This window comes from Antechinus flavipes, chromosome 1, assembly GCF_016432865.1.
Source record: "Antechinus flavipes isolate AdamAnt ecotype Samford, QLD, Australia chromosome 1, AdamAnt_v2, whole genome shotgun sequence".
In the NCBI taxonomy this organism is placed as follows: domain Eukaryota; kingdom Metazoa; phylum Chordata; class Mammalia; order Dasyuromorphia; family Dasyuridae; genus Antechinus; species Antechinus flavipes.
In genome coordinates this window covers 51643790-51663182 of record NC_067398.1, presented here as the reverse complement: position 1 = coordinate 51663182, position 19393 = coordinate 51643790, and the positions used below count along the sequence as shown (strand labels likewise).

General features: G+C 35.3%; 1 protein-coding gene across 5 annotated transcripts in view; it reads right to left on the bottom strand.

The window, feature by feature from the left end:
- PPARG (peroxisome proliferator activated receptor gamma) overlaps positions 1 to 19393 on the bottom strand; it is a 164654-nt gene that overhangs the window by 109633 nt on the left and 35628 nt on the right. For 3 of the 5 annotated variants that reach the window (XM_051982534.1, XM_051982493.1, XM_051982504.1), the window contains exon 3: positions 10241 to 10307. The exons of the other annotated variants lie outside the window; for them this stretch is intronic. In XM_051982534.1, coding sequence (XP_051838494.1) covers positions 10241 to 10307 — 67 coding nt within the window. The remainder of the gene's footprint in view (positions 1 to 10240; positions 10308 to 19393) is intronic. 5 annotated transcript variants of the gene reach the window in all.

Genomic DNA, 19393 nt, shown 5'->3' with positions numbered 1-19393 from the left:
TTTTAAGCTTGGAGTTCTAAATCACAATGATCAAAATGACTGACTTTTTTGGCTGTGATTGAAGTCACCAAGATTATTGGCCAATGGATTGGTTTATATCAGTTTTAGTATACTCTTTTGGTATTATGAAATAATTATTAAATCATTAGAGACATTATTGAAATCTGATCACCTGTGGTCAACTTTCTACTAACTTGATCTCCAAATTACAATCAAGAGTTTTAACTTATAGCTAAATAAAAGATTTATAGCATCAACTTTTATTGCTTCCATTTTGCATAACTAGATTATTTCTAAGTTAGATAAACTAGTGATTAAAAAATTTTCCAGCACTAAAATTTGGAAAAACAGATAGCAAACAGAAAATCTACCAACAACAATCTACCAACCAATAAGTTCAGACGTGAATTTGCATATTGCCTCATCAGCATCAATTGACCAAGATTATACTAGTAAAATTATATCTTATGATCATCCTGAGGAAAGGGTATTTGATGAGAGTTGGTTTTGCTTATTCGAGAGAGGCTAACCTATACCAAGAAGGGGAGAGTAAAATAAAATTGGGTGGATAAGAAGCATAGATGATTATAGCAGATATAGCAGCTATTGAAACAATAAAATACATACTTGGATCTTGCATTATCCTGGTCGCTTTGGATCAGAACACTAGGTACAATTAATTTTGCAAAGATCATGTAACAATTTGCTGTCTTTCACCTCTCTTCCTGCCTCTGAATTATTAGAAACAGCTGTGTCATAAAAGAGAGCCATTTTTGGATCCAAAAGGCTTGGGTTCAAAAGCAGTCTATGGAACATACTGATATTTAATCCTGAGCAAGTCACTTAACAATAAATTTCAAGAAGGAGGGTGGCCTACATTGGAAGAGGAAGTTTCCTACATCAGAGAAAACAATCTCCATTCCTAATTTTGTGAAGATCACATAAAATACTTTGCTTCCGTCTCTCAAAGATAATTATCATGTCACACTTTGTACTAGGGTTTTGGAAGCAGATATCCATAATCCTTTATTGGAACATAAGTTCCATGCACTGTTATAATGGGAGGAGGGAAAGGAAGGACAATAGCTTTAATGCAAACTAAAACATGATGTTAAAAAAAAGAGAGAAGATATGGAATTCCATCTGAGTCACAGGAAAACTTTGTTCAACATGATGTCCTTGGGACACTTCAAGATCATAAATTATCATAGAAAGATTCAATTATATTATATGTCATAAGGCAGGAGACAAGAACTGGTGCATTTCAGAAAATATATTTGACACTGAAGTTTGAAACCAAAAGGTTTTTCTGCTCTAGTTAGCCTGTGTTAACCAGGATACACTCATCCACTGAGCATTCCAGTTAATCAGAGTTTTACTTGATGAGGCTCTGAGAAAAGAAGTTACAGAAAATTTCAAACTGAGGACTTTAAAGTAAAAGTTCAATAAATCAACCCCTAGGTTGAACACTTTATGGAATCAGATATCTATGTCACTCTGGCACCTATTGCCATAAAATTTATCTGGAAAGAACAGATTATCTTAATATATTTTCTTGGCTAAATGTTATAAAGAGTTAACCAGACTCATTTGAGCTATAAAAATAAGTAATCATAATATTGCTTTAGATCTTTAAAAAGGCTTCTTCCTGTGCAATGTGGGTGGATCAACACACACGATGACTGAACCAATCTGACTGAATGATTTGGTAGGTTCAATTCAGGTATATTTGTGATGAAATAGTATCCTGGATTAACTCTTCACTATCATCAAGGATTTTAAAAAAGGGAATTCCCCTTACCCCCCCATCTTGTAGACTGGGATCCTGAGACCTTGTCTTCCACTAATGCATTTTTTTCTTCACTGTGTCCTTCTCCCCACTCTATATACCAAGGTCCAGAATACTCTGTCAGTTCAAGTAGGCATCTAAAGTTCATCACAGTGTGAGGAAATATGGGGGGGGGGACACCATGTAGGGAGCATGGGAAGCACAATACAATTAGATTCATGCAGTTTAGCTTTGAGTAGGCTAACAGTATTTTCCAAGGACTCTCTCTTACCATTATCTATTAATCCAAGAAACTTTCTCTAAGATAAGGGATTCTTAACCTTTTCTATGCTATGGACCCCTCTGATAAAATGAAGGAAATAATAGCCTTTATCAGATTATGTCTTTCTATTACCCCCAAGTGCTCAGCATGGTGTTTCATACCATTTATACATGTCAATGCAATATGCATTAGACTACCTGAGGATGTAGCAAGTTCTCCATTCCTCCAGGTCAACAGGCAGAAATGGAAAGATGTTTACTTGGAAAGAGTATAGAGGAGATCATTCTTCTGGCAGAGGCTTCTGAGGTGCCTTCCTGATCTGAGGCATTGCCCCTTTTCACTGATTCTATATCCTTATCGCAAATATACTAATTAATCAGAAAACTTCATTTGACAATGATGAATCCTGAGAATTAGGAACATTAGCACATCTACCCATTGGGTGCATTGACTGGTTTTGAATCATGGATGTCTTCATAAGTGCAATAAGTTCCTACATGGGGATGCTAAGCTCTCCTTTACATGAAATCACTTGTGCCTTTAATAATTGTTATAATAAGAATATGAAACCAAATAATAATAAGCTAATTTCCACTATGTAAATTTGATTCAAAAAAATGTTTCTTGAATGTCTGCTTCATATATGGCACTGTGCTCTTTATAAGAAACAAAGGATTCCAAAGGGGGACTGAAAATTATGTATGTCTAAAAGGCTTATTTTTTACTGGTAGCTTCAACTTCTTTCCACTCCCAAGATCTTTCTGCCTGTCTTTCCCATCTTTCCTTCTAGAGCAAAGCTTCTTAAACTGTGGGTCACGACCCCACATGGGTTTGCATAACTATAGGTGAGGATTGCAAAATTATGATTTATTATCAGTAAATGTTTGCTTTGTATATCTTATGTACATTTATTATATATATTTTATATACCCATATACCTGGGGTTATGTAAAAGTTTCTTGGATGAAAAATGGTCACAAGTGGAAAGTTTAAGAAGCCCTGATCTAGAGGAGGTGAAAATTGGGAGCTGAGTGGCTAAGAAGGATAGCTAAGGAAAAAGAGGACATTAGAAAGCTGACCAGCTGAATAAGAGCCAATTGTAATACTACTTACCATTGAGCCTGAAAACCAACATAATCACAGATCTAGAATCACAGATTCTAGAAACATGGAACTTAAGCTGGAAGAAATCTTAGAGCCTCATTTATCTTTTAACAGATGAATACTAATTTTCCTACTAATTTTTGGGACTAATAGTCCCACAAATACATATGCCACATTGCTATCAGTGAGGTCTTTGGTTTTCTTGCTTCTGAGCTATAGTTAAAGTTCAAGAATGATTCTTGGTGGTGCAAAATTATAAGATTGGCTGGAAAATAGCATGACCTTATAAAACCATTTTTGTCACATGGACTGTCATAGAATCACAGAGTTGCAAGGGCCCTGTCACTTGGTGGTGTTGCTGGACCTAGATTCAATGCCTCAGACAACCCAGTACAGTGTTCTTTACACTATATCATGCATCTTTCAAAATGTATTGTTTTCCTCTAAATATACCTGGGCTGGTTGTGGAACAAATGTCATCTACCCCTCTCCATCTCAGAAAAACAGTGTTTCAAGTTTTGTGGCTCCCTGGATCTTTCAACGCCAGTTGTGAGGATGGCTTCTCTGCTAAGGCCTTGAGTCTACTTAAGCCAGGGATCCTCATTCCCTTTCAAATTCCCTCATTTCCTTGTTAGATAAGGAGGACATAAGGACTTCAGTTTCTTTCAAGTTTCCTGGGATAAAATCCCTGATCCAGAGCCAGGGGACATTTACTCCAATGATCTTCTAAAATAGATGCTCAAAAAAAACATTAACTCAAATAAATCTAAATCTAAAAAAATAAATCAATAAATAAAATGCTTCTTTCCTGCCTTGGTTCCCATTTGCCAGCACTCAATCCAGAAGCCTGATTTTTCAGCTGAATTGAAACCCCTTGAATATAGGAATTTGTGGCATAAGTGCTGACACAGATTAGCAATGTGTGAACAGAAGAGCTCACATGAAACATCACAGCAAACTGAAGGAGAGGAAGAAACAGATTTGACTATATACTTCAATTTCCTTCTCCTTCACAACAAGCTCCTTTCATACTCCATCCCTAAGAGATTTTAAATGACATAATTATTCAGCTTTTTTCAACCAAGCATCCATGGCACAATGAACTTAGCATATTGTTTTCTCAAAACTAACATCTAGCTAATAAAAAACCAAGAACATAAAGGTGAATGTTTTGGAGGGGGGAGATGGAAATGTAATTCTCTTTGGTGATCTTTTCAGATGACACAGACATGATGCTGTTTGCTATCTTGAAACCCCAAAGAGAAAAGCTGGTTCTTTTCAATTTCAATTGGCTGGCAATTTCAAGCTCATATCCTACATTTTATATTTTAGTCAAAGACCCAGTGAACATATATATTAATCAGTGGACTCTCTCATTTGTCCCCCCAATAATAACAGATTAAATTTATATACTTAAATATTACATATTTATTTATCATTTATAAAGTGTTTTATATAACATTTTACTTGATCATCACAATAAAACTGCATAGGAATTACTGCTTTTATTTGCACTTTATATATGAGGAAATTAAAGCTTGACAGGGTGTGAAAGGCAAGATTTGAAATCAGCTCTTCTAGATTCTGAGACTGGTGCTCTTTCCCCTTCTCTCCATCATCACCAGCAAGTCTACCCCCACATAACCCCAAATATCTACCTCGGGGAGGGAGGGAAGCTGAACACTAACTCTGTCTTTAGGAGAATGAACCAGAAAGCACAGGGTATCAGAAAGAGACCAGAGATGTCTCTCAGTCCCTGGGTCACCAGAGATAAAATCTGCCAATACCACAATCCAAGACTTCTGACCCCAACCCTTTATCAATAACATCCAGAGACTGGGAAGACTCAACTAAGCACTAACTGAAACTGATAATTTCCTGGAAAGTACCCTAAATTCCAAGACTTGAGCTTGGACCCGAGAATTTTTTAGCTTTATATCTATTCTGTTTTGTTTAAAAAAAATATGAACTAGCTAAGTCTGATTTGGTCTGGGTTTGACTATGCCTTTTCTATCACATGAAGAATGCAAATCATTGTAGGCTTACCAATGGGATGGTCTAGAAGGAGTTATTTAGAAATTGGGCTGCTTCAAATTAAACTAAATTTCCTCTTGTTCCCCAGAAGTCTTGGGCAAAATATTTCTAACTAGGAATGCAATAAATCACATTGTCATATTTCAGACTTTTTACAACTCAGGCTATTTCCTGGGTAAGCAAGAACCCAATGAGGAAGCAAAACTTCTTAGGGTGACTCTTGGTAACCTTTCCAATGAGCCTATGGACAGCTCACATCATGTGTTTTGACCAAGCTAGATTACTAAATTTGGGATGACTTACTGTGGCTTTTTTTTGCAATGAAGCAATTTGGTGTCACAAAATTTGTTCAGAAATAGTTCTCTTTGTTGCTGTTTCTGCACCCATTTTTCCATAATCTAAAAAATACTTTTTTTTTTTTTTACAAAGGAAAAAGACTTGATAGAATTAAAATGGCACAAGATGGAAAACTGGAAGGAAGATTTACTTTAAAGTTCTATAAAACCAAATGTCTATTTTAAAAAATTCTTAAAAGCTCTCATGAGAATTTAGCTAATTTCCAGGCTTTAGTTCCCAAAATGTCAATGAAGCAATGAAATAAAGCAAACTTATTATGGTGAACCCAAAGAATTAAGTTCATAAACAAAGTGGGGCTTATCTGAACAAAATGAAATTAAGTTAGTATTATCATAAAGAGAAGTGAAGAAGAAATTGGGACATATATGTATGGAAAAGAGTAAAATTGACAGCAAAGAGAAGGGGCTTTTTTCACCGAGAAGTCCTGGATTTTGTAGTTTATAGAAGGAATGCTTTGGGATTTTGGTTTTTGGGGTACAGATTTGAACTGGCTCCAAATTTTATCTTTTTTAAGATTATAAATATTTTTTCCTGCAACATATTCTCAGGAATAGGAATTTTTTTTTCTATCAAGAGCTACATAAAAGTTTTATTCACACATACACAAATACGCAGATCCACATACATATGTACTTAAAGAAAATAAAAGGTTTTGTTCATTTGTAAAATTAGGAATAAACACAACCAATAATAACACATGTAGTCCAATTTTCTATTGTAACCAATTAAAATGTGTAAAGATGTGTCTGAGAGAGATTGGATAGGGAAATAGAGAAGTCCAGAGATATACACTGTGAGACAGAAACACATACAAAGAAAGTGAGAAAGGAAAAGACAGCCACGGAGAAGGAAACAGGAAGACATTTAATAGACTATGAGTTAAATCTGCTACATGGAAATAAATTGATCCCAAACCTGTGGTTCACTTCAATTGTAGGGACCAAGGACCAATATTATCTAGTACTTGTTACCATGCCCTTCTAGCTCCTGGTAAATGAAGCACATTTTTCAAATTTTCAATGAGGCATATTTTTCCAATACTCAAGTTTATCTAAAATTGTTTGTCTTCTCAATAAGGGGAGAGGGAAGAATGGGAGGGAGCAAATTTGAAACTAATTTTTTTTAATATTAAAAATTGTTTTTAAATGTTACTGGGGAAAATAAAAATTTAAATAAATATATTTAAATCCTTGGGTATGTGGATAAATTTCAAGGAGAGTTGTTATCTATGAAATTGGACAGAGGGGGAAATGACACCTTAATTTTCATTAATCTTTGTTTCCTTTATAACTCTATGTACTTTATTTTATGCATTTAAAGACATTGTTCTAGGAAAGGGTCTTCAAATTTCACTGGATTGTCAAAGGACAATAAAAACATTAAGAATCCTTATTGTGAGTAAAGTCCATTTCCTTGTGTAATTTGGCAAGATGGGCTCATGTGTGAAGAAATGGCATGTTTTAGAAATAAAGTAATTGTAGAGATCAATTTATTAATAATGTCTTTCGTTCCTTTGATGTTCTGATTGCCTCATGTTTGTTGAGACGTCAAGTCTGGAAGTTACCTTGAAACCAGTGACAATTTTGAAGAGTCAGGATTTTTGTTATCCAGATAAGTACTTCAACAAAGCTGAGAGCATGATTTAAATGTGAGATATTCATATTATTTTTACCATCAAGTTTTATCCCCTAATTTTAGGGACGAGAAAACAAAAGTATGGTTATGATTTATTAAGTTCACAAAGAGAAAACTGGCCTTCCCTTTCCTGACCAAGGACCATTTTTATTATACTGGGCTGCCTGTGTTTTATTATTTGGAAATACTTAACAAATCAAGTTAAGTTGTTGTTGTTGAATTTAGTAAATTTTTAGTGTGTCTCCCAAACCTCTATCATCTGCTCATCAATCTGACCCATTCTACTCATCTCTGTCTTGATCACTTGTACTTCCTTTCTTTCTTTTGGTTGGTCTTTCTTCCCTTCCTTCAGTGCCCTAGATTCTACTGAAGTACAGCGGAAATCACATTGTATTGGATTTCTAGGATCTAGAATTTTGGGTTCAAATCCTGGTTTCCCTACTTTCTGTGTATAGTAAATCTTTGGTTAAATAAGTGACCAGGCCTCTTTGTTTCAGTCTCCGCATCCCCTGGAGTATTCTAACTACAGAGGGTGAAGGGACTTCAGTGGCCAACCAATCTAACTATATTTGAAAATGAATGCTTTCCTCTTTTCAACAATGCAGTAATTCAAGGCAATTCCAACAGACCTGTGATGGAAAGTTCCATCCACATCCAGAGAAAGAATTATGAAGCCTAAAAGTAGATCAAAGCATAGTATTTTCATGTTTCTTTGGTGATTGTTTCTTGTTTTTTTTTTTTTTTCCCTCATTTTTTTCCCCTTTTGATCTGATTTTTCTTGCACTGTATGACAAATATGGAAATATATTTAGAAGAATTGCACATGTTTAATCTATATTGGATTGCTTGCTATCTTAGCAGGGGAGAAGGAGAAAAATTTGAAAAGGTTTTGCAAAGGTGAATGTTGAAAACTACCTTTGCATTATTTAAAAAAAAACTGAAAAAAAGAAATGCCTTTTATAATATATTTGATAAGATGTAATATAGCCTTTGCTCTAAGTCCTCCATTAGGAACTCACTACTAGGCAGCTTAGTTATATTTTGGATTGCACTAATGTTTTCAGAATTCAGTTCTCAAACAAGCCTACATTTGCCTTTTTGTAATTTTTATTCACTGCTTCTAGTTTTGCCTTCTGGGGTCAAATGGAACAGGCCGATCAATGCAGAGTCGATTAGTTCTTCACTTAGTTCTTTCCTAAGACAACCCTTCAAGTGCTAGAAAACAACCATCATATCCCCTCTAAGTCTTCTCTAGGCTGAACCCTTCCGTTTTCTTCAACCAATCCCTATACTGCATGGACTTGTGGTCCTTTATCATTGCAACTACTATTCTCTAGGAGACTTCTCATTGATCATCCTGTACTTGTATGGTGAATTTTTGTCATTGAAGCACAAGAATGTACATGATCTCTTTTCAGTTAATCTTATTACATTCTACCCCATATTCTAGCATGGCAAGACCTTTTGGTTCTGAGTCTGCCACTCAATGTATTAGTCAGCCTTCCCAGCTTTGTATTTCCTGCAGATTTCATATATATACTTTCTATGAAGTCACCGATAAAATGGTAAGCAGTCAAAGGCTAAGCACAGATCTCTTGGCACTTTTAACTTGACTGTTGGTTGATGATCATTCAATCCATTCTGAATCTACCTATCTGAATTGTGATCTAGCCCACATCTTTCCAACAACAGTAGCAAGAAAGACTTGGTCAAATGCTTTGAGAAATTCATCTGCAGCATCACCCTGAACTCCAGCCTGACAGTCTGTTCCTGGCTCTTTGGTGATCACAACATTATTTTCTGAACATCCTCTAAAATCCCTTCTGTAATCTAGTTTAGAATTTTTCCAGGTATCAAAATCAAACTCACTGATTTGGAATTTACAGTCTCCATTCTCTTTTGAAAGTCAAGGTAACAAGTGCTCTATCCCACTTCTGTAGTATCTCTCCTACTCGCCATCATGTTTCAGATATTTCTAATAGTGGTTCAGCAATCACACATGACAATTCTTTCAATTCCTGAGTATGTAGTTCTTTTGGTAGACCAAGTATCTGAATGAATCAAGGCTAGCTAGGTGTTCTTTCATGATCTCCTCATTTAGTTTGGGTATCTACTTCCTAGTAACCATTTTTGTTCTGTCATTTTCAAAATGAAAATTATTGACAGAGAAGAAAAATAAGTAGAACTTTGTCTCCCTAGCAATTATCAGTAACCATCCATCCCCCCAATTATTACAAAGCAGTAATTCAGTTTTTTCTTTGTTCCATTTCTTTCTCTCAATGTGATTGTTCTTTAGCAGTGGGGGATAAATGACGAACCTCATGCAACCTGAAAGTAAAAGGAGCTGGATTTTCCTTTTCATGTAAACATAGACAAAAGATTCCAGTAGCTCTCTCTCTTTTTTTTTTTTAATCTGTAAATTGGGAAGTAGATGGCAAATCACTCCAATTTCTTGTTCAAAGGGAATCCTGAAAAGTTAAATACAACTGGAAATGACTGAATGATAACAACAACAATCAAGTTATCTCTGGAAATTCCACAAAGATATCACATTAATAATAATTATGATGATGATGATAATGATGTTATTATGTTAGCAGTGTAGCTGGAGCTGACATTGTTGGATATGGAACACTCTTAATGATTCAACAAATGGTCCCTGTACAATTAGACTGCAGGTTGGGACCCATCAGTCAGGACATCCAAGCAGGAAGGTTTACATGCTGTTTAAGTTTGCAAACACATGCTTGTTGAATTGAATTGAATCAAATGATCATTGTCAAGGAAATGCACAGTAGCATGTAAAAAAAAAATCAAACACCGCACTCCAGGCTTCCACTGGCAGCGTGAGGGCAGAGGTTTTTGAGATTGGGGAGTCACACCACCCCAGAGCAGAATTCAAATGAAAAATAGCAACAAATATTTACTGAACACAAAGCTGGTGCAAAGTATTATGCAAAATACTGGAAGGGGAAACAAGACTAGCTCTCCACCCTTGAGGAACTAATAATCTAGAATAAGCATCTAAAAGACACACATGTCGGCACTCAACAGCATACCACAGACAAGGTTAGCTGTGTTGACGGAAGCCATCCATCTTGCCTGTAAAATGGAGTATCTCTGCATCTAAAAAAATGAAACAACTTACATTAAGATTTTATGCTTTTTAAACATAGGTTGATATGAAGACAATTATTGAAGTGGAGGGAGAGCCCTGTGATTGAGAATAGAACCACAGCTTTTACATGAAGGGGAGATGGTCACATCCCTCTCCTCTGAGTTTCTTTATTTGAAAAATTAGGATTATCCTGAAAGCAGTGTGTCAACAAGCATTTATTAAATATCTTCCGGGTTCTGGAATAGGATGTGGCTAGAGAATCAGATCTTTGAGTCATGATGTCTTGGGTTCAAGGCCCCCCTGTAATAAGCATTGGCTGAATGATACTAGATAAATCATCTAACTTCTCAGTGCCTTAAGCAATTTTACAGAGCACATAAATTGTAGAATACAGTCGCCCCTTTACGTTGCAAAAGGGAGTTTTCTCTGCCAACAAAATCACAAATCCAAACCGAAATAAATAAAAAAAGCCTCAGACACTATACCAGAGATATAGTCTCTGATCTCAAGAAACTTACTTTTCTTTTTCTTTCTTTCTTTTTTTTTTTTTTAAAGAAAGCGTTTCATGTTCTTTCTTTCTTTTTTTTTTTTAAAGGTTAAACATGTATAATCCTTTTAAACACATTTCTACATTTGTCGTGTTATGCAGGAAAAAAAAAATCAGTCCAAAAGGAGAAAAAAAAACCACAACAAAGAAAAAGCAAGCAAATAAATAAAAAAGGGGAAAATACAATAAAGAAGCTTATTTTTCTTGAAAGGGTACAATACATCAGATTGGGGTGTTACTCTTGCTGGCCATCACTTAAGAGGCAGCTATTTTCAGGAAATAATACTGTTAGCCCAGTGGAATCTGTCCAACTGATTAATTTAAAGGAGACAGGGAAAAGGACTAATTTTGATATTAAAGTGGTGAGATGGCACAGTGAATAAAGAGCTAGTTCCTGGAGTCAGGAAGACAGCAGAAAGGAAATGATTCTGGTGGCTAAGAATCTGTGTACAAATCCTGCTTCTGATACTAATTACTTGTGTAGCCTAAAACCAGCTATTTATCTGTCTCATGTCTCAGTTTCTTCATCTGTAAAATGAGGTGGTTGGATTTGAGGATTCTGATCAAATATGTAAAACAGGATCAATCATGGATGTATGAGCAGCCACAAGGGATCACAAGAAGTAAATGAGATAATTCATATAAATGGATTTTGTAAATTTTTATAATTTATAAACTTTAGATATTAGTAGTTATAACTTACTCAGTACTGAAGTTTTTTGGAGCTAGTGATCAGAGCTATGTATTAGAGAGTTGAATTTGGCAATATTGTACAAATGGTTTGGAGAGAAAAGGAAGTTAGAGATAGGAGATCATTTTGGTTAAATGGGAGGGAATGAAGGCCTGCTGAAGTTGTAGTACCTTATATTTGTATTCTTAAACGTCTCAAAACACTGTGCATTATCCCATTTTATTCCCCAACTAGGCTATAAAGTAGGAAAGTCACTTATTGACTCCATTGAACTGATGAGGAAACTGAGGCTCACGGAACTGATAGATGTCCCTCCAGCCCAGGTATAAATTTATGCAATACTCGTGAACATTTTAAATGTCCATGTTTCCTTGATGGAATTGTTCCTGTCACCCCAAACTGGGGATGTCTGATGGAGAGATCCTCCTTTAGATTAACTTTTTAAAAATTGCAGAAACAGACTTGGAGGGAACGCCCCTCCCCAAATTAAAAACAATGCCAAAGACAGATAATAGAGATCTGAGAGACGCAGAGAGCAACCTACATCATCTGGAAGATTAGGAGTGCAAGGGGCCATCCGCTAGGGAAACTGGGGCTTCTCATCACCAAAGTCCCACATGGGTCTTCAACCCTGTCAGTTTGGAGCAAACTAGTAGTGGTTACACGATCTACATACCATTAGGAGCTGATGTTCATACGAGGTTGTTTACTAAGGCATTGTGATCGCAGGAAGGCATTTTCATATAATAAATATTTTCAATATTAGCATGTGATAAATATAATAAATGTTTAGTAATATTCCTTAAATTTCTACTGAAAGGTGATGGTGCTTTTAAAAAAATTGTGGTTTATTATTCAAGTTAATTTTTCCCCTGAATATTTATAGCAATAGAACACTAAAAACATTTAGTCTTGCCTGTTGTATCTATATTTTGGTGCTTACACTTGTACACAAAGTGCTCTCAGATTCTAAGACACTCTCTGGAAGAAGTTCAACAGCGCATTGTTAATGCCCTACTCATACAAAATGATTTTCAATCTCCATGGGAATTTAGATTTGCACAAGTTATTAGGATGTGACCTTTCCCTTAGATTTATTTTAGGATCAAGTTAACATGGTATTTCCCCAGTGGGAGTTGCTGTACTTCCTTCGAAGATAAGGAAAATAGCAATCACAAATTATAGAGAACAAACTTAGGAAAGTGTATATTCCTAGGATGCTGATGACACTGCGATCTTGAAAGAAGTCCATACTCTGTATTACTTGGGTTTGAGAGGAAAGTCATGTGGCTTGTTAACAAAAGAAAACAAAAGCAACAGCATTACGGTATTTCCCTGAAATTTACTCCTAATTGTTTCTTGTCACAACAACCCAATCTTGTGACTCTCAAAAGATTAATGAAGATGTTTACGTCACCATATTTCCTATGTGTGTTCTATTGGGGATAAAAAAGGTTGAAAATGACACACTTTTAACAATTTAAATTCTTTTGGACCTCAGAACCTGGATTGAAGGAAAAAGGCAAGTGTTCTATCAAAACACCAAAAATAACATGAAAGAGACAACAATTGTGTTACCTTTGAGGTCATCAGAAAAGCATATAAATCAAAGAGATTAAAAATGATTAATGGCCCTTGAGAAAAAAAGAAGACAAGTCTTTGGTTTGTGCAGGAAAAGTGAAGACATAGTCCCGTTTGTGAGCACAAGAAAAATGAAGCTACATACTGCGTTTCTGGCTTATCCGTTCACAATAAATTCAAAAGTATAAAAATGGATCTCCTGCTATGACAGACCAATGGGGTGCCCAGTAGATGTGAGGAGTGGAAAAAGCTAAAGTTTCCTTTCAGAAAAAAGGAGAAAACTATCTGATTGTACTTCCCCAATGCCCAACCTATTGGAGATTGCCTTGCTCTGTAAGTTGGTTTCTTTAATGATGATGATGCTAATGGTGGTGATAGTAGTGGTTAATGGCAGAAATGAGACTGCATTGGAAGTAACCAAAATTAGGAAACTATTTTTAAACTCCTGTAGGATAAGGGACTTTTTGAAAATCTTCTAGCTCTAGGACAAAGTACATATTTAATAAAGACCTGAAGACTGGAAAAGAATTGACTTATTCCCATGTGTATTTGATTTAGCTCTTGATTGAATAGATGATCAAAACTAGGCTTAATTCACTAATCAGACCAAGAAATCAGTATAATCATTTTCTCTTGAAAAGTATATTTTCATGGTTTAGTAAAATCTTCCATCACATTTTGACAATTTTTTTTAAATTAAGTTCCAAACCCTCTCCCTCCTGCCTACCACTCCCCAACTCATTGAGAAAGGCAAGTTATATGATACTCCATTCACATTCTTCATAACAGAGAGATTGAGATTTTATTCTTAAAATCTAAGAGCATATACTTTCAAGTAATGATACACTTGAATTTTTAAAATTAATTTGGCAACTACAAAAAACCTAGGTAACTCAATTATTGCCAGAGTAGATGGAAAGCATTTCTGAAATCTCAGAATGTGAACCATCTCAGAGTGAATAAGTCCTATTCAAGGGCAATCCTTGCCACTTTATACTAGACAGAATAGCCATTACCCAAAACAAGTGATATTTAAATGTTTTTATTTAACTAAGCAATAAACTTATAGTATTAATAGTTTCCCCCAATAGCAAATATATATTTATCTAAACAAAATAAACATATTTAATTTTAAAATCTTAAAAGAATTTTATTTAACAACCTGAAAAGGTAAATTTTGCTTCCCTTAAAGAAAATAAAATCAACCATTCAGACTATCCAACAATGTGGGAATTTAAAAGCTATATTTTACAGCTAATTCAACTTTCAACTTTAAAAAAAAATGCCTATCCAAAAACTGAAAGAAAAGAAAAATGAACTTTTCTGCCTTTTTGATTCCCAAATGATTTTTCAAATTAAATTGAAATAGTTCAGATGATTAAAAAAAATCTTTCTGTAACTTCAGAAGAAGCTATTGCTATTAAAAGATTGTCCTTATGATAGTTTGAGGAACCTATAGGCTGATGTAGTTTTTATTTGATTTTTTAAAATAAATTTCATCAGTAAATTTATGTATTTTTGAGTGAGTCACCTTTAATCCTAAATTTTATTACAGTTTTTTTTAATGGATAAATTATTGCTAAATTCTGATATCATATCACATTACCAAAGATTTGGTACTTAAGTTTATAAGTTAATGACTAAACCTTGTACCAAATATTGAGAACAGTGGCAAGAAAATAATAGCTAAAGATGGGACTTGGCCTGTTGTGATTTATTCGTAGGGACTTCTCAAAAATTAGAATTTGAACATGTTATTTTAGATACTACATAACAAGAATCTACAATTCCTATTTCATGATGACATCTTTCAGCTTTGACATTTTAAATTAAAACTACGTATGAATTCCTCTTAACCTCCTTCAAAAGATTTAAACTTAAATTATAAAACTCTGACAACTTCTTTAGGCCTCATCTGTAAAACAAGGAGAGATGGAATTGGCTAGATGATTTCTAAAATCCCATTTCAGCTCTAAATCTATGATTTCTGAGCCTTAAGTAATATTTTAAATAATCATTGATGTTTATCTTCCTTGGTAAAATGATGTGTTAAGTGGCAATTACTTTCTAATGACAGATAGGAAGAAGGTCCTCACTTACACCTTTTAGGGACCAACAAAGAATTGAAAATTCAGGTCAAGGAGATCATTGTACATGGCAATGAGAATAATATACAATGATCAATTCTGACAGACATGGGTCTCTTCAACATTAAGATTCAGACCATTTCTAATGATATTTGATGAAGAGAGCCATCTACACCCAGAGAAAGGACTATGGGAACTGACACAACAGCACTTTTACTCTTGTGTTGTTGTTTTGCTTGCATTTTATTTTCTCATTTTTTTTCTTGTTTGGTTTGATTTTTCTTGTGCATCAAGATAATTGTATAACTATGTATGTATATATTGGATTTAACATATTTCTACCATATTTAACATATTGGACTTCTTGCCATCTAGGGAAGGGAATGGGGGGAAGGGGAAGGAAATTGGAACACAAGGATCTGCAAGGGTTAATATTGAAAAATTATTCACGCATATATTTTGAAAACAAAAACTTTAAAAACAACAACAACAAAAAGAAAGCTCAGGGTAACAAGCAAAGTCAAGTCAGCAAGAATTTATTAAGTGCCTAAGATGTGCCAGGCATTGTGCAAAAAGAAAGGCAGAACAAATAATGAAAAGAAACAAACAAAAGACCTCCCTTCTTTCCCAAGGAATCACAGTCCAATTAGGAGACCACATGCAAACAACTATGTACAAATAAGATCCAGATAGAGGAAACTGAGAAATAATGTCAGAATGAAGGTGCTACCAGTAAGGGGAGTCAGGGAAAGAGGGGACCAGCTGAAGGTGGAATTATGTAAAGTCGGTTTATATAGATTAAGAACTGTAAGGGACCTTAGCAAACACCTAGATGAAAACCCTTTAGGAAATAGCCTAGAAATGCCTAGAGGTTAATCAGCTTCACTTGGGCAAATAAAAAGTCAGCCCATACCTAAGTTATTAGGTGGGTCTCCCCCCACCCTTCTAAAGAATGCCACATCCAAGTATTTCTAGACAGGTTCTAGTTGAACTAAATGGCCTCTGGGGTAATTTCCAACTTTGAGATTCTGTTACTTAAAAGTATTTCTAATTCCTGGTGATTGAAAAAAAATACATTTGCTAACCACTATATTATGGAGTCATTGCTAAATTCCATAAGACCTAATAATGCAAAATGAAACAAATTAATGGTCCCAATCCTGAAAAGAAAAGTAATCCACCCTATTTGCTAATCTCATTTACAAATATGCCCACTATCATGCACCGTGAGGTTTCAAAAGTATACATTATCTGTGTTCCAGCCCCTGGAGCCATAGGCATGGCAGTATAGAGTAGGCACCAGAGTTTATTTACAGAGGGCAGGACTGAACTTTGCATGTGGATACATACAGAAAATGATAAAGATCTTTGTGTCCCATTAGTAATTTACAGAATTGTGATTTGCTGCACCCAGCACACCTATAATTGAATTCCTTAGCCATAAAATCATTGGGACCAAACAAGTTCAGATATCATTTATCTAAGCCCCTTCCCCCACCCTTTGCCATCAGTTAACATATTTCTCATAGAGCTTTCCTTCTTTTTATAGATTCATTTGTCTTAGTTATAAATTAACCCCACAAGCGACTCTCCCAGCTGCCTGGGCTCCAGAGTTTCCTGTGTACCAAGTTTCAGACTTAACAAAATTTATGGTGCAGAAGCCATTCTTAACAGTGGACAGTTAATGGGGAATGTCCAGAAAGAAACTGGGCGGAAAAACTGCCCCAAAGGTTGGTGGCTAATCAGAGAGGGATATCCTGACAAAGGAGTGGTGGAGGGACTCCCGGGGATGAGGGAGAGCGGTCTCTCGGGATTTGTTTCATGTAAAAGTGTGAACCACTTTCCGGAACAGCCCTAAGATTGTAAAGACTGCTTCCAAAAAGACTTCTTAAAAACAATCCAAAAACCCAACTCTGTGTGTGTATGTGTTCACATATAAATATATGCATAGAGAGACAGAGACCTGTCAAATTTAGGCCTCTGGTTTTATCTTTCAGATCTGAAAACATACTATTTTTTGGTAACTGGTCTCAATATTTGCAAAAAGTTAAAATTTCAGATTTTTTAAGTAAAATATATTTGGTTATGCCAGGACTTTAATTTCATTAGATACAATTTATAATTCTTCTTTTCTTACAAGACTCCCCAACTATAATTTCTTTATTTTCCAATCCAACCAATACACTGTTTTCGCAATAAAACTTCCTAAAGTCGCTTCTTTTTATAATGCTCCAAAACCTTCAATGGCTCCTTACTGCTTACTGAAAAAAGAAAAAGTCTAAACCCTATAAGATTCAAAGTCCTATAGCCTGAAACCTCTTTTGAGCTTCTTTAATACAGGCTGTACAATCTATTCAAATGGTACTATTGATTGTTCCCATCTTTTTCTGCTTTTGCTCATGTTGTTTGTTCTGCCTAGAATGCTTTTACCCTTGTGTCTCTATTTACAACATAAGCATTCTTTCAAATCCAACTTAAATGGCTTCTAACCAAATGTGATCTCTTCTGAACCTTCACTATATGTAGCACATGTTCTTCTACTGACACTTAGTTCATTCTACTTTGTGTTACTGGTTATTTGTATGCATGACTTAGCTTTTTGGGGGGGTAAGTGGGAGGTGAGTCTTACTAAAAATTTCTTTGCTAAAGGAATTCCTAAAAATTCCTTTGCAAAAAGAGATTATATTTTCATTTAAATTTTTTAAATTTAGTGTTTTATTTTTCCCCAGTTACATGTAGTTTTGTAACCCTATCTATTCCTTCCATAGGGTCTTATACTTAAATACTTATATAAGAGTACATACTTATATATTTTTTAATTGAATTAGTACTATAATTTCCTTAGGGGCACAAATATTCTTAAATTTCAGTTCTTCCCTTGAATATCCAACTCTAATGATCAAATATAAACCTTGGGATTACATTCTACCTGGTTCAATGAAACTTAGAACTCTAAAAACAAAACAGAAAGGATCCCAGCATTCTCCTGGCTCTGAGTTGATGTTTTTGAATTCATCCCCCATTTAAAGCCCTTTGGTACCTGGCCCCTGCCAACTGGTCTTCTTCTATGTTTTACTCCTCTCCGTACATATGATCCAGTTACGTTGTGCTACATGATGTTTAGCACACTCAATGCTCTACTTTTTGACTCTGTGTTCTCATCCATAAAATATTCTCCCTCTTCACTTGTACTATGGTTTTCCCTGGTTCTCCACTTTCTACAAGCTCACTTGTGTCCCCCTACTACCAGTGCTTTCTCTCTTGATAAAATCTAATTATATTATACATCTCTTCAATTTACATCATTATTTGCATATTGTTTCCCCAATTTGAATATGAGATCCTTGAGAAAAGGCCATTGGGAAGCATTTCACGGATGCTTGACCAATTGGTATTCACTGAAAATTGTATGAGCTCTAAGGAGGATGTATCGTAAGAAAAATCTTCTGAAGGGATGGGAAGGTACTGGCTTTAAGTGGTGGCGGAGGTAGGGGAAGGACAACCAGGGGAGGTAAATTAAGAAGATTAAGGAATACAGTCCTAACTTACACTCATCTTCCAATTCTTTCTGTCCTTTTGTGGTTTGTGAAACTCTGGGATGCGTTAAATTGCTGAAAGTTGAGCAAATATTGCCATGCAAGCAACTCCCTGATAACTTTGGACAATTTCTCTCTCAGTCATTGTGGTTTCTGTTTATTGTGCTAATTAATGACTAAAAAAATACTGCCCGGCTTTCTCAAGATATTAATCAAATTAATTAATCAAACAGCAGTTATTTATTAAACAGGTTCTAGGGATAAAATACAGAAGGTGAAACAATCCTTAGTCTCCAAAAGCTTTTACATTTTTATTTTATTTTTTGCTAGGCAACTGGGGTTAAGTGATGTGCCCAGGATCACATAGCTAATAAGTATCTGAGATCTCATTTAAACTCAGGTCCTCCTGACTCCAGGACTGGTACTCTATCCACCACGTGATCTAGATGCCTTAAGCTTTTACATTTTAAATTAGTCTGGCGGCTTTTCATGCTCCCTAAGAGCACACACTTGTATACATAGTGATTTTTAGGAATTGCTGCATCTTCCTAGAGTCAGAGCCCTGCCATCTGAGTCTATGCTGTTCTAGGGGTTCTTGGAGTTGCCACAAGATTCCAAGAAAAGACTCAGGGGATTTAGCAATATGACCCAG